This window comes from Thrips palmi, unplaced genomic scaffold (assembly GCF_012932325.1).
Source record: "Thrips palmi isolate BJ-2018 unplaced genomic scaffold, TpBJ-2018v1 HiC_scaffold_18, whole genome shotgun sequence".
NCBI lineage: Eukaryota > Metazoa > Arthropoda > Insecta > Thysanoptera > Thripidae > Thrips > Thrips palmi.
In genome coordinates this window covers 16,918,253-16,934,354 of record NW_023144627.1, presented here as the reverse complement: position 1 = coordinate 16,934,354, position 16,102 = coordinate 16,918,253, and the positions used below count along the sequence as shown (strand labels likewise).

Here is a 16,102-nt window from a genome sequence, read left to right as displayed (position 1 = left end):
CTACACCGCGACGGCGGACGGCGCGGTGGTGGCGGTGGTCAGGCAGGCCCTCGGCTCGGCTTGTCAAGGCTCACGCATGGCGCGCGGCTCGCAGCCTCCGCAGCCTGCACGGCCTCCACGGCCTGCACGGCCTCCAGGGCCTGCACGGCCTGCACGGCCTCCACGGCCTGCACGGCCTCCACGGCCTGCACGGCCTGCACGGCCTCCACGGCCTGCACGGCCTCCACGGCCTGCACGGCCTCCAGGGCCTGCACGGCCTCCAGGGCCTGCACGGCCTCCACGGCCTGCACGGCCTGCACGGCCTCCACGGCCTGCACGGCCTGCACGGCCTCCACGGCCTGCACAGCCTCCACGGCCTCCACGGCCTCCACGGCCTCCACGGCCTCCACGGCCTGCACAGCCTCCACGGCGAGGTTCCAATTGGCTGGACAATGTCTGCAGCGAGGCTTGAGGCTTGGATCGGTGTGGACTGCTGTGCCCTGCCCTGCCCTGGGCCCTGGACCCCGCCGTTAGGTCCGCCGCTCTAGAATGGGCGTCGAAAGGCATTCAGCCGAATTCAGTTCCGAGATGAATCGAGATGAATGCTGCTTCACGCCACGCCACGCCAAGCTATAGCCGCGCTATTCAAGTCCGACCGCCACGGCCAAGGACGGCGAGCGGCAAGGGCAACCCACCGGCCGAAAGGGATCCGACAATACGGCCCTCCATCAACCCGTTTAAACCTCTCTTAACTCGCATGATTCCTCCTTTCACGAGCTCACCACCTCGACCGCGGTGAGTGTGCTGCACGGCACAGTGGGCCAGAAGACCAGTGGAGGCGGCAAAAGCTCTAGACGCGTTTTGAGCTCCAGAGTCAAGACTCGAACCGAGCGTGTGACCCCAACCAATGGATTCCTCGTTCGAAGAGCAATCCATTGATGGGGTCACACGTTCGGTTCGAGTCCCATTTAGCGACTAGGGCTTAAAACGCGTCTAGAATTTTTGCCAGCTCCGCCGGTCTTCTGGCCCGCTGTGCACGGGACGGAAACAGACAGCCCCCCTGTTCGAACTTGCGGCAGAGGACCAGAGGCTGCTCCTCCAAGATGCACGCGCTTTCAACTCTCGCCTCTAAGACCGCGCGACGAGTAAGAAACTTGAAGCCTGAAGCGCTTCGAGTCACGACGCCAAAGCTCCGGGAAAGCCCCAAGCTGGAAGCCTTGCTGGAAGCCTTGCCGGGGACCGCCCGCACAGCCAAAATTTTGGTTAGTGACTCGATGACAAGTTGCTAATTCACCTCACGAGAATGCCATCACACTCGTTGTCACGCCCACGCAACAAGCATAGGAGCTTTGGTAAGAAAATGCCGTCCCTTATTTCGTCAGAAAGTGGCGGCCGTTTTTGCAGTGCGAGATGCCCGAAATGGGAAGCCAAAATCTCTATTCAGAGAGACGTCGGAGCGGAAATACAGTGGAGGGGGCGGGGTGATGTGCCGGCCCGGCCGTGGCGCTGCCCTGGCCCCTTAACGCGTTGGTCGTGAATAGTGAATACAGACGCCTGGGCGCGCTGGAGCCAGGCTGGAGCCAGGCTGGAGCCAGGCTGGAGCCAGGCTGGAGCCAGGCTGGAGCCAGGCTGGAGCGAGCCGAACTGGCGGGCGCGGCGCCGCGGCGAGGCGAGGCGAGGCGGCCCCGCCGCGGATCCGCACACTCATACGTGCCGTGTCATTGCTGCACGGCGCGGCTCTGCTGACTGATTCCGAGCACTGCTCTCGACGCTCCGTCTCTCTCGCACCCGTGGAGCGTCCAGTAAGGGTGCGAGAGAGACAGCGAAGAAAGCGGCGCGTTGAAGTGCCAAACGGAGACGGATTTGGAGCTATTGTCAGTGGAGGTTCGGGGTCGATCGCCCTACCCTACCGCCCACCTCCAAAAACGCCTAGGTTTGCAGTGCAGGCAAGCATGTGTCGGGGCCGAAATGGCATACGATCATGTGAGGTCTAGCCTCTAATGGTAATGGTAATGCTTGTAAGCAACCCATGCCCCCGAGCGTCTCGAGTTTTGCCCGCCTCCGCCGGTCTTCTGGCCCACTGTGCCCTTGAAAGGGTGCTGGCCGAGGAGCGAGGGTGGCCGGCAGTGGCCGGCAGTGCCCCGCCAGCAGAGACGGGACGGACACGGACACCTCCCGGCACGGCCAGGCACGGCCAGGCTTGGCTGCTCGACTCATCAAGAATTAAGAGGTGGAGCGTGGCCAACGGTTTGGGCTGCGCGCCCTGCCTCACGGACGAACGCCGAATCCCCAACGGGACTAGCGCCAGTCTGCACCGCCGGCAGTGTGGTAGCACTGCAGGTCGGCCGAGCGCAGGCACGGCGCAGGCGCGGCCCAGCACGCCAACCCACTTTCGCCCGATTATCCGAATCCGATTCGGATATGGCATCGGCATTGCCATCACATCGCCATTGTTATTTCGTCCCGAGAGTAAACAGGGGATTGGCAGCCCTGGGCCGCCCCGCCCCGCCCCGCCACGCCCGCGGGGGATACAAGCGCGCCAACTTTGACACGAGCCGCGAAACAAGAACAACAACAACAAAAAACAGTTCACTCTCCCCAGACAGGGACAAAATGATTTTTAGGTGCGAATTCAACAGTGATCTGGACCCCGAGGGTTTTCTTAACTGGTTGCTGGTCCGTAATTATAGAGCGACTACACCGAGTGCACCTTAAGCAGAGGAAGAAGGTGGACTCGCGAGCCTCATTAAGGTTAGGTTAGGTTAGGTAAAAAGCGTTGCGTAACGTGACGCGTTGCGCAATTAATGGACTGTGCTAATCGTACGTTCCTCTGCCTCTCGGAGGCAACGGCCGCCGCAATTTCGCACCCCCCCCCCCTGGTACCTCCACCAATAAACGCGAGTTATTTTGGCGCAGCCGGGCCGCGATGCCGCGGTCCCGCGATCAAACGAGTACAACGCCCCCGGCGGCAGGCCGGCCAGACAGGGCGGCCAGGCTGGGCCGCGGTATGGAAACCTACCATCCCAAAGGGGGAACCGCACAGTGGATTTGCCAGAAGACCGGTGAGGCGGCCCAAGCTCTAGGCGCGTTTTGAGGTCCAGAGTCGCTAAATATGATTCGAACTGAACGTGTGACCCCACCAATGGATTCCTCGTTCGGAGAGCAATCCATTGGTGGGGTCACACGTTTGGTTCGAGTCCCATTTAGCGACTCTGGTGCTCAAGACGCGTCTTGAGTTTTGGCCGCCTCCACCGGCCTTCCGGCCCACTGTGAACCGTTCGAGCGAGCGACTCCCTCAAAATGCGAATCACTACAGCGAGATTGGAGGCTGAAACCGCCCTTGGGTTTCCGCCTGAGCGCTTACGGGACCGCGGAGCCGGTGCCAAGAAGCAGTGTAGTGGTGTCCCCGGTGCCCCTGCTCACTGCGTCGCCGCGTCTACCCCCCGCACTTCTTTCTCTCAATATGCAGTGCCGCTCCGCGGAAAAATACAGCACAATTCAATTAACACTCAAATCACCCCCCCCCCCCTCCCGCACACACATTCCGGAACTGGCGACAACAACAAGCGAGGGTCATTACGCGGCCAGGTAGCCTTGCGTTGACAATGCGGCGGGCACGGGTTCAAACCCCGGCATTTTCACTTTTTCCTCTTTTTTTTTCGCCATCATAATTTCCTTTCCCCTCGCCCTGGCCCCGCCATATCATTAGACGGCGCTAGTGAGGTGTCGCACGACACGCACAGACACACCGACACGCCGACACACAGGCACACCGACACACAGGCACACAGATACATCTCCCCCGCCATCCCGTTCCCACGGCCACTGTCCCCTCGACTCCTGCGGCCTGCCGGGCCAGCCAACGCTGTCAAGCCTCATAGCAGCCGAGCCCAGCGCCCGGGTCAACAGCTGCGTCTGCATTTTGGCGTTTTGGCGTTGGCACCGCAAATTGCCAAACGCGCGGAGAGAAACACAATGAACTTGTCGGCGGCGGTGCGGCGCCGTGCCTCCGCCGGGGTCCCTCCCTGGCTCTGCCATGGCTCTGCCTCAGTCCCGTCCATTACCCGGGCAATCATCATTTTGGAGCCCACGCGCTAAATGCAAAGTGTAATTCTTCGTAAAACGGGATAAAATTTGAAAAAGAGGAATGCACGACGACGACGTTTTCAGACAATTTTCGACTGGCGCGTGCGACACTCGCAGACCGTGACACCACCAATGGATTGCTCTCCGAACGAGGAATCCATTGGTGGGGTCACACGTTTGGTTCGAGTCCCATTTAGCGACTCTAGAGCTCAAAACGCGTCAAGAGTTTCGTCCGCTTGTGCCGGTCTTCTGGCCCACTGTGCGCGCGGGGTCAACCCGGAGGCCGACATGAGGTGAAACGCAGTGAAACGAAGGAAGGCAAGCGTCTTCGAGTCTTCTCTTCGGGCGCGCGTCAAATTTGGCGGCCCGGTCCGCCTGCTGCCCGCCTCGCTGGCTTAATTTGCGGCGGGCCTCGCCGGGCCGTGCCAAGCCGTGCCAAGCCTTGCCGTTCTGTTTACCCACCGGGGAAGGGCCGGCCAGGGCAGGCCAGGGCAGGCCTCGCGGCCCCACAAGGAAGCTGCAGACTGCGTCCGGAGGTCGTTTGCGTCGCTCTGTCTCTCTCGCACCCACGTGGCGTCCCGTATGGGTGCGAGAGAGACAGCGTCGACTCTCGGAATGAGTCTGCTGTAGTAACGGTCCCGGACGTCCAGGACTCCGATCCTGCATCCTGCGGCTAGGGCGGAACGTCTCTCTCGCGCCCCTCCGCGACGCCACGGCGACGCCACGGCCACGCCCCGCGAGTGCGAGAGAGACGGAGGGACACGTGCTGCGCGTGCTGCGGCGTGCCGCTGCGGTCGTGCGGGTGGAGCCGTGGTGGAGCGGCCCGGGCAGCCCGGGGCATATCCTTCAGTTTATCATTCGATTTGAGCACCGCCCCCCCCTCCTCCCGCCCGGCCCCGCCCCTGGACTCCCGGCGAAGATACTCCTTGAGCCTTTCCTACCCAGACGCCCCCTTCCAAACTTCCTCTCTCTCTCTCTCTCTCTCTCTCTCTCTCTCTCTCTCTCTCTCTCTCTCTCTCTCTCTCTCTCTCTCTCTCTTCTTTCGCTGCCTCGAGACCTCAACCGTTACTGACTCACAAAAGAGCGAGGAGGTAAACACACTTCGAGGCCCTGCAGCGTATGTACACACAGCGGCCCACCTGCACTATAAAGAAAACGGGCAGGTCAATGTAGGGCGCGTTTTCAACGTCAGCCTTCACGGCCTCGATGTTTAAGAAAACAGAAACCGAGTTTTTGAAGTCCAAATTCCACGGCAGTTTTTATTGGCAGCTTGCCTTACCGCGAGCAATTGGGTTTTGGCCGCGAGCTGCACCCGTTCTGGAGTCCGGCCGTCTTCTGCCTGCCGATTGGACGTTGCCGCGCGTTGCCGCGCGTTGCCGCGTTCGCCCCGAGGGAAGGGCCCACCCGGGCGGGGCAGCCCGCGGGGGGGGGGGGGGGGGGGGAGGGTTCCCGTCGGGGCGAAGGGAGGCTCGGTATAATTCCTCACGAGATCAGCGAATATTTTTTTCCCATCAGAAAGTTCCCCGCCGATCGCCGCCAGATCGAAGGTTGCCTCACTGCCGCGCCGTGGACGCGTCCGCGGACGAGACTTTTTGATCTCTCGAATCAAAGAAACAACAAAGTGGACCAGTAACGAGGCGTTGCGTTTCGGGCGCTTCGTCAGCTCAAACTGCCGCGAATGAAGACGATAAACACAGCCAGCTCAAAGTGAGGCGCCCGCGGAAAAAAAATTTCCAAGCCAGTGTCGCGTGGCAGTAAGCCGACACGCGTCCACTTCAACGTGACAGCAACGACACCTTCGCGAAATGATAAAAAATAAAACCCGTGCTTACCTTGACTCTGTTAACACACGCAAAGAAAAAGGCAGGCGTTCTACCGCCAACAGCTCGCAGTCAGAGCTACGCCTGCATCGAGAACAACTCTCGATGTATCGAACAAGTGCACACGGCGAGGCCAGGCGCACCGGCCCGGCCGGTCTAGCAGTCGCATTAAAAACAAAGCGAAAAGGTTACTGATCACGATCTGAACTAGAGTGGCCGCCCGGCCCGGCCCGGCCCGGCCACCCTAGGCACACTAGGCGCCTGGGGGGGTTCGTCAGTCTGCTTGCAGTTGGGAGCCTCGAGTAGTTGTGTAGTTGTCGGCACTGGTGGCACGCCACTGTGAACCGAAATGCGGTGCGCCAACTCCGAAATTGGACCGTATTCCGTCCCGGTACATCGTCGCTGCGTAGTTGGTCGAGACCATCGAGGCTCCGTGGTGGTGTCCTTTCATTTCCTTCCCCGAGTTTGCTCAAGTTTGCAGGGCCGCCCGGCGCACAGTGGGCCAGAAGACCGGTGGAGGCGGACAAAACTCGAGGCGCGTTTTTGAGCACAAGATTTGCCAAATGGATCTCGAATGTGTGACCCCACCAATGGATTCCTCGTTCGGAGAACAATTCATTGGTGGGGTCACACGTTCTGTTCAAGTTCTGCTTAGCGACTCTGGAGCTCAAAACGCGTCTCGAGTTTTGTCCGCCTCCACCGGTCTTCTGGCCCACTGTGCGGCGCCTTGGTGCAGGCCGCGCTGGCCGCGCCAGGACTTCGACCCCGGTTCGGAGCTCCTTGCCCCCCGAGTCTCGGTGGACGCGCTGCCCGGCTCGGGGTACATCCTTTGGGAGCGCCGAGCAACCGAACCAGAGCCGTGGCCGGCGCGGCCGGCATGCAGCCCCTGTGGCAAGTCTGGGAAGGCCGAGGCGCAAGCCCTGTGGTTTCCCGACCCTTCTTTACCCTCTAGTTTGTGCCCAACCGTCCGCCAGGGAGCGCTGCTCCGCTCCACCGCCGCGCCCTGCTTCGCCGCGCCCCGCCCCCGCCCCGCACTTGTGGGAGGCTGCACGCACTAGTTTGCCAGAGTTTCAATAAGGCAGCTCAATATAATGCCATTATTAACTCTCGGTTGGCTCGGCTGAATTCGCCGCCGCACTGCCAGTGGATCTTTTGACGTTCGCTCAAGCAGATGGTATGTTAGAGGTCCTTGAACAGCCGTCGGAGTGAATTCAGCTAGACTATTCCCAAAAAACTGTAAACAAAGATGAATAAACTTCCTTTGCGTCAAACGCGTCAAACGCAGGAATGTTTAGGACCCTGCCAAGTCCGTTAAAACGAATCGTTACTTTTTCCGCGTTGCCTGTAAAGACAACAGCGTGGTAAAACCCACAACCATCGCGGGGACCGGTGGCAGATATACAAGGACCCGAAAGGAGCGGGAAGCAGGCCAGCGGGCTGGACCATGTTTCTGCGAACTGCGGCTCGCAGCGAGGCAACGAGTCTCGCGCTATAAATGCTGCTTTCGCGCGGGGCGGGCCGGTGGAACGAGCAGAACAGATCACCAGCAGCACTCATCCGACCATCCGGTATGAGGAGTCGCTTGAGGGAAACATGCTAATGACATGGTCGGGGCTAACCACTCTGCATTTGCTTTGCTCGCTGCCCGAAGCAGGGCCGAAGCAGGGCCACTATGATACAGATGGTCCCGTCCTGGTTACACCCAGTTACACCTGATTGGCACAGTTCGGCTGCACAGCCTTGGTCGTGGTGGTCATGATGGTCATGGTGGCCGTCAACGTCCCCGTCACCGACATCGCGCTCCTTCTGGTGACGCAGTCCGGACAATTACTCCCTCATTAGATCAAGTTCGATCGAGTTGGATTCGGCCGGATTGAAGCGCGTAAACTTGGGACAACCTTGATCCCCGATCGGCAAATAACCTAATTTCTGGCGACGGCAGAAGCGCGTTTGGGTCCGCAGCGCGCGTTCTCGGTTCATTCGCTGCTAATCGCGCGTTCGCGTCCCGACGATTGGCGGTCTTTGGGAACGCCAGTCGCAGCCAGTCGCAGCCAGGCGCACTGACACACGTCGTTACGCAACTTGGATATGGCAACAAATGATTGGACTTTAAATATACACGCGGCTTCCCGCCGCCCAACCTATCAAGTGACATAACACGTCGGAATATACCGAGATGTGTCGCGGCTGCGGCTTGCGGCCATGCAGCCCGCGCAGCAGTCAGTCTTCCGAGATCTGCGAGGCTCGCCGCCCCGCCGCCCGGACTGCTGCAGCGACATTGGCATTCCGGAGCCACGCGCATTTTCTCATTTTCTCTCTCGCGGAGTGTTGAGTGTACAGTGTGGAGGACACCGGCTCAGGAAAGAGGCCGCTCGACCCCGATGATTACAGCCCAGAAAGTTTCCACGCACGAAGGCCTGCCAATACGTTGCCAGCGCACAGTGGGCCAGAAGACCGGTGGAGGCGGCCAGTACTCTGGACGCATTTTGAGCTCCAGAGTCGCTAAACATGACTCTAACCGAACGTGTGACCCCACCAATGGATTCCTCGTGCGGAGAGCAATCCATTGGTGGGGTCACACGCTCGGTTCGAGTCCCATTTAGTGACCCTGGAGCTCAAAACGCGTCCAGAATGTAGGCCGCCCCCAACGGTCTTCTGGCCCACTGTGCGGCGTCGCCGAGGCGGGGCGGAGCGGAGGCGGGGCTGGGCGGGACGGGGTGGGGGATACTGCCTCGGTCATTTCGAGGCCTCGCTACCGCTCGCTACCGCTCGCCATGCGAATGCACGGCCCATAAAACAAAGGTCTATTGACACTTCGCTGACAGCAACACAAATCAACGACGCGAAGCAGACGCTGGACGCGCGTGCCGCCTCGCTGTAAAACGCCGACTCAACAATCTATTTCACCTTTGAATAGAGTTCGAAAAAACTTGCCTTTTATTTTCGGTTTGTGGAGCCAAAGTCCGAATTTTCTCGTTTTGAATAGCAGAAATCTCTCATCGCAGTCCGGCGTCCGTTCCGCGAGTCGGCTTCCATGCAAGGAACGCAGCGCGGTGTGCGAACGGTCAGCCAGTCCGCCGCGGCTCGCCGGGGGGTCGTCGGGGGTTCGAATCCCGGCGAGGGCTTCCCCCGAGTGCATCGACACAGTGACTCACTCGCACACGCACACACACCCAGACACACACACACGCCGTGGAATGAATGGTGCAGTAACAGCAGCTCGATCAGCTGTGAGGCTACGTGCGTCATCGTGACGTCACGCTGACGTCACGGGGCACGGCGGCACGGCGGCACGGCGGCACGGCGGCACGGCACGCGTCACGTCGCGTAGTGGGCTGTTTCATTCACGTAGACGGTTGTGAATGGACCCCCCTCCCCTGCCCGGCCCTGCCCGGCTCTGCCCCCTCGGTGCATCCGGGGGTGGGGGCGAGGGGCGTATCCTCCGACGCCGCGCCGCGCTTACAGTGTAGCCGGCAGACGCGGGGCGGCGAGGCGTCTAGCGCGCCTAAGAGTGCCGCCTCACGTGTGAAACCACGCGGCTTGATTGACTCCTCGTGGTACGACACTGTGAAGCCCGGCGGCGCGGCTAGCGCGGCGTGCGCGTCCAACGAGCGTCGGGAAAGTGGCAAAGTGGCCTTCCCGACGGAAAAGCCTCCCGGAAGCGGAGAGCAGCGTCGAAGCGAGGGCCTTTCTGGTTTTCTTCGGCGAACCGCCACGCGTGAAGACGAATCAAACTGAAATTGTACAGGCCCGTCCCGAGGCCCGTCCTCTTTCGCAGCGAGCAGGAAGTCATTACCCCCTCGGGCTAGAGTGTCACGTGACTGCCGAATGGAACAAACGGCTTGGCGATGGCAATCAAATACGGTCCGCTCCTGTCGCGGCGTCGGCCTTTCCGAGTGTCTTCGGCAGGGGGTGGCACGATGGGGCGTTCCTTAGAGGTGCGAGAGACACACCCCTGACAAACTGAGGGCCAGGTCAACTCGGGGGTAACTCGGGGGTAACTCAGGGGTAACTCGGGGGTAACTCGGGGTAACTCAAGGGGAAGTCGGGGGGAAGTCGGGGGGAACTCGGGGGGAAGTCGGGGGGAACTCGGGGGGAAGTCGGGGGGAACTCAGGGGCAAGTCGGGGGGAACTCGGGGGGAACTCGGGGGGAACTCGGGGGGAACTCGGGGGCAAGTCGGGGGGAACTCAGGGGTAACTCGGGGGCAAGTCGGGGGGAACTTGATCGACTCGCCCAAACACTAGAAATACGCTCCAAACTAGCACCGTTGCCTTTGTCTCGTTGCCCCGATTCTAAAAGTGCCCCTACTTGCCCCTCTAGCTCAGCGGTTCCCAACCTTGGGGTCGCGACCCCAAATGGGGTCGCGAAAAAATTTTGAGGGGTCGCGGCGAGGTGGCTGGGGTCGCCTGGGGTCGCGGTGGTTTCCCGGCTGGCCCACACGCCGAGCACTGGCTGCTTAAATGCCGCAAAGTTGATCAAAACGGTCACAAATGTGTGTAAAAGATCGTGTTTTGGGTCGACTTTAAGCATCCACTGCTTCTGATCCGAGGCGGTAAATCGCCCTCCCTCAACGGGCAATTGGTCTTTGGACCTTCCTTTTGCATGCCTTTGTTACGGAGTGCAATTATCTGCCTCAGTTTGGAAGCAGTACTGCCGCAAAGTTGGTCTAAACAGTCACAAATGTCTGTGAAAAATCGTGTTTTGGGCCGACTTTAAGCATCCACTGCGTCTGATCCGAGGCGGTAAATCGTCCTCCGTCAACGGGAAATTGGTCTTTAGACCTTTCTTTAGCATGCCTTTGTTACGGAGTGCGATTATCTGCCTTAGTTTGGGAGCAGTTTTGCCGCAAAGTTGATCAAAACGGTCACAAATGTCTGAAAAATCGTGTTTTGATCAACTTTGTGGCAAAACTGCTCCCAAACTAAGGCAAATAATCGCACTCCGTAACAAAGGCATGCTAAAGGAAGGTCTAAAGACCAATTGCCCGTTGACGGAGGACGATTTACCGCCTCGGATCAGACGCAGTGGATGCTTAAAGTCGGCCCAAAACACGATTTTTCAGACATTTGTGACCGTTTTGATCAACTTTGCGGCAAAACTGCTCCCAAACTAAGGCAGATAATCGCACTCCGTAACAAAGGCATGCAAAAGGAAGGTCCAAAGACCAATTGCCCGTTGAGGGAGGGCGATTTACCGCCTCGGATCAGAAGCAGTGGATGCTTAAAGTCGACCCAAAACACGATCTTTTACACACATTTGTGACCGTTTTGATCAACTTTGCGGCATTTAAGCAGCCAGTGCTCGGCGTGTGGGCCAGCCGGGAAACCACCGCGACCCCAGGCGACCCCAGCCACCTCGCCGCGACCCCTCAAAATTTTTTCGCGACCCCATTTGGGGTCGCGACCCCAAGGTTGGGAACCGCTGAGATAGAGGGGCAAGTAGGGGCACTTTTAGAATCGGGGCAACGAGACAAAGGCAACGGTGCTAGTTTGGAGCGTATTTCTAGTGTTTGGGCGAGTCGATCAAGTTCCCCCCGACTTGCCCCCGAGTTACCCCTGAGTTCCCCCCGACTTGCCCCCGAGTTCCCCCCGAGTTCCCCCCGAGTTCCCCCCGAGTTCCCCCGACTTGCCCCTGAGTTCCCCCCGACTTCCCCCCGAGTTCCCCCGACTGCCCCCCGAGTTCCCCCCGACTTCCCCCCGACTTCCCCTTGAGTTACCCCCGAGTTACCCCCGAGTTACCCCTGAGTTACCCCCGAGTTACCCCCGAGTTGACCTGGCCCTCAGTTTGTCAGAGGCAGCGCGACGGAAGCGACCCTCGGAATCAGTGTCCTGATTGGCTGCAGCCTACCTCACCAGGCCTTGGCTCGGCTCGCGCGTCGCACCGCGCAAAGGGCCGAGGGAGAAAAACGGAGATGCACAGATTGGAGCAGTCGGAGGGAGAGGGGGAGAGAGAGGCAGTGAGAGGGGTGACAATAGAGTCCGCTCCCTGAATACATAAAATTTCCGATCGGATCTTGACCAACTGGATTTGACTGAATAACAGAGCGCGCTCCAACGGACTCCCTGCCCGGGCCGCCTGGCTGGCTGGCCTGGCCAACCACTCACGCACCAGCGCCAGTGTGTCAAGACAGTGTCGCTGGTTTGTCCACACACGGTGGACCAGGCTTGGACCCAGTTTTGTGCTCGAACAGGGCGCGAACCACGGAACCAAGGGTACAGATGATGAGTTTCTTTCCGAACGGGGAATCCATTGGTGTACTCATGCGTGTTTGATTAGAGTCGCATGCGGTGACTGGACCTGGCAGCGTGTGGCACGCTTGCCCAAACAGGCCCACTGGCCTTCAGGCCTTCGGGCCCACGGCTAACGGCTGCCGGCAGGCGCATCCGGGACAGTAGGCTGTCACTTCGTCACTTACGCTGGCGCGCTCTGTTTCTGCAGACTAATTCCGAGAGTCGTTTCCGTCGCTCTGTCTCCCTCGCACCTATACGGGACGCCCCATGAGAGAGACAGAGCGACGAAAACGACTCCCGGAATCAGTCTGCTGCTCAGCACCGTCGGCATGCTGGTCTCGTTGCGCGCGGGCCTCGAGAGAGCCATCGAGTGGTCCACCCTGGTGGCCACCCTGGTGCGCGGGGCCGTGCCGCACGCGCGGGGGTCGCCGTCCTGGTCCGCCCCGCTCCGCCCCGCCCCACCCGGCATGCAGGACAGCTAACCGGGACGGACAGAGACGGACGACGAGGACTACACTCCATCCCCGCGGGAACGGCGCCGTGCTGATGGCTTGCAGGGCGGCGGGGAGGGAAAGGGGAGGGGAGGGGAGGGGAGGGGGCTCCAGAGACATGTTGGTCTGCGGGTCTGGCTGACTCGCTGGAGAAGCGACGCGTTTGCCGGACGAATTAGGGGCGCACTTCCCATCTCGCTGCGAGGCTGCGACCCCCGTGACCCGGGCCAGGCGGGCCTGCCTGCGGTCTCTCTCGCGCCCCTGCGGGATCCACGGGACGCCTCGTGAGTGTGAGAGAGACAGAGCGCTGCCCCGGGCGAGACTGGGGGGCCTTCGGGCCTTCAGGGTGGCCGCCGTCGCGAGCACGGCGGCGACCGCGCGCCTCCACAGTGTAGTGTCCCGGACTCCGCCACCACTCACCGCTTTATTCCTGATGCTGTTGATGGTGTAGCAGTTGCCGACGAAGGACAGCAGCGCCAGCAGCGCCAGCAGCGCGGCGCGCACCACGTCGGGGTTGGTGAGCGTGGGGGCGTGCTCCTGGCACAGCGTGCCGTTCATGGGGGCGTGCAGTTTGTCCAGCCGCTCGCACACCTCCACGGGCAGGCGGCTCACGTTGGCTTTGGTCTCGCAGAACAGGGTGTCGTTGGCGTCCACGGCCACCCCCACGTCCGCCAGCCAGGCCACCAGGTCCCTGTACAGGGGCTTGTACAGCACCGGCAGCGATGCGAGGAACTCGAGGGTGTTGTTGGCGGTGGCCAGGGTGGCGCTGACCGTGCCGTTGGAGGCGCCCAGCCCCAGGGCCAGCACGGCAAGCCCCAGGGCGTCGCTGTCGGCGTCCGTCGCATTCTCGGCGTCCATGGCGTCCATGGCGTCGCGGGGCTCAAAGGCTCAGGGGGCGGCGGTCTCTGCGGCGGCCTCTGCGGCGGCCTCTGCTGCGGCGTCCCCGTCCAGGCCGTCCAGCGCGGCGACGCCCATCCCAAAAAGCAACCTGCAAAAAACAACAACAAAAGAACTTTCAGATTTTGTTTCTTTGCGAATGCCCTGATTTTATGATTAGCATGATGAGGACGCGCGATTACGCGAATAGTCGCGTCCCCCGCAATCAGCGGGGTCTTTTTACTTTTTTTTATTCATTCTTTTCAAGGGAAACAACCTCTATGGTAATAAGGGCGACGCAAGGGACGAGGCGGGGGACGGCCATGTCGGCCATGTCGGCATGCATGCAGCGGGTAATGGAGGCAACGGGGGCGGCTGGACGTCGCTGGACGTCGCTGGACATCCTCGGCCGAGTCCTCGACGCGCCGGACGACGGACGACGGGACGGGACGACGACCGAGATACAAAAACGGGACGCATTATGGCAGCAGACCCTCCCCCAGAGCGAGCACCGCGCGCCACCACGTATGAATTCAAAAACAGAGACTACACGCAGCGGGTACTTCCATACGTTTTCAGCATTTTATCACACTCAAATTGTTGGGATGGTCCAAGCGCCTGCGAAGTGCAGGATAGGCAGCCACGCAGCACACGCCTGCTTAACGGGACTGCCTACCGCGCAGGCGCTCCCTGCCGCCCGCCAAGTGTGGGATAGGCAGCCACGCGGCACACGCCTGCTTAACGGGACTGCCTACCGCGCAGGCGCTCCACGTGGAGTCCTGGCATTGAAGTCCTGATTCCTCTTCCAGGAAGACGGACGCCACGTGGACCCAGAAGCGAAAGTTCAAGGCTCCAGGACCCGCGTAGAGGTGCAGCGTGTCCAGCCCAAGCTGGTTGCATAGCCCGGCGTAGCCAAGCAGGGCGAGAGGGCAGAGGGGCTGAGGAAGGAAGAGACTACCAGTGAAGAACAGTCAATTGCCGAAGCCCACTCTGTATAACTCAACTTACACGGAGTAGTTGGCGTATGTCGTTTCAAAACAAAAAACAACAGAAATGACAAAGTTGCACCGCGTCGACTGCGGCTGTGTTCCTCACGCGTGTTTCTGTGGCCACCGCCGGCAGTCGCTGCGTGTGATTTTCCACTGTTCCCGGCGAGAACAGAGTGACCCACACGGCCGTCTCTCTCTCTCTCTCTCTCACTCGCGCGACCGAGGCCCGCTCCAAGAGAACGGGTCCGAACAGGCCGAAAAGGCGCGTCTCTTTCGGACCGATAGAAATACGACTGATCCTTGGGACACACTACTCCTTCCCCTGCCCGCCTGGCCGCCGCGTGCCTGCGTCGCGACGACGGCGACAAAAAAAAAATAAAATATGCTGTTTTCCATTTCCATACACGGAGTACGTGATTGGGGTAACGCCGCGGGAGGTGCCTGCCTGAACCGGGAGGCTACACAACCTGTTTCTGAATAGCCTAGGAAGACGCCGGACGCCGCGCCTCTCCACGCGCGTGTGTGTGTGAGTGAGTGTGTGTGTGTCTGCAGCACGTGGATACCGATTACGGCTGCAGGCTGTTGGATGCGGGTCGCAGCCGGGTCGACCCCTGGGCGTCCTAGGGCCTAGGCATCGCGATTTTCCCATTGGTTCCCATCCAGACAGTCGGGTGGGTCTCGCGGCTTAGCGGATTACCATTCATTAGAAACAGTACACTCGAGAGTGCGCCCGTTCGGTCTAGGTCGAGGCACTGTGTGAAAAAAAGTGATTTTCGGTGTTTGTTTCCTGATTTGGTAGTCCGCCTAGCCGGCTTCGCCCGCACACTGACCTAGCCTCGGAGCCGGCGGGCTGGGCCTGGCCTGGCCGGCTGGGCTGCAGATTCCGAGAGTCGATTTCGCCGCTCTGTCTCTCTCGCACCAATAGCGGACGCCCCATGAGCGCGAGAGAGACAGAGCGACGAAGACGACTCTCGGAATCAGTCTGCAGAGCCTCTAATGGGAGGCAGTTGTTGTTTGTCTCGCTGCGTAGTTGCGTAGCCTGGCGTAGCCTGGCCGGCCACCGCAGCCACTCCACTGTAATGATGGCCGGTGAGGCTCGAGTGATTCGGCGTAATGGCTGGCCGTCTGTCTCTCTCGCACCTGCACGGCAGGCACGGCGCGCCCCGTGAGTGCGAGAGAGACAGGGCGACGAAGGCGACTCTCGGATTCGGTGGCTGCTGGCTTGGTGGCTGCGACTCGGAATCGGAGGTGAGGCGCCGAGCGCGCCGAGTGCGTAGTTCTGTTTGGTTCGGGTCGCTCGGACGGTGCACAGTGGGTCAGAAGACCGGTGGAGCGGCCAAAATTCTAGACGCGTTTTGAGCTTCAGAGTCGCTGAATGGGACTCGAACAGAACGTGTGACCGCACCAATGGATAGCTCTCCGAACGAGGAATCCATTGGTGGGGTCACACGTTCGGTTGGTGTCCCATTTAGCGACTCTGGAGCTCAAAACGCGTCTAGAGTTTTGGCCGCCTCCACTGGCCTTCTGGCCCACTGTGCAACACGCTTCGCGCACACGCCGCCACCGTCACGTCAGCGGCCAGCGGCGTGGTCCGCCCGTCCGTCCGTCTGTCACCGGCCGCCTCGCAACG

The 16,102-nt window shown here is 60.6% G+C and overlaps 1 protein-coding gene across 1 annotated transcript in view; it reads right to left on the bottom strand.

Moving 5' to 3' along the window:
- Window positions 1-16,102, bottom strand: part of LOC117645109 (gonadotropin-releasing hormone II receptor-like) — a 36,419-nt gene that overhangs the window by 12,506 nt on the left and 7,811 nt on the right. The window contains exon 2 of the mRNA XM_034385026.1: window positions 13,028-13,595. Within this exon, the coding sequence (XP_034240917.1) occupies window positions 13,028-13,474 (447 nt within the window). The 5' untranslated portion in view covers window positions 13,475-13,595. The remainder of the gene's footprint in view (window positions 1-13,027; window positions 13,596-16,102) is intronic.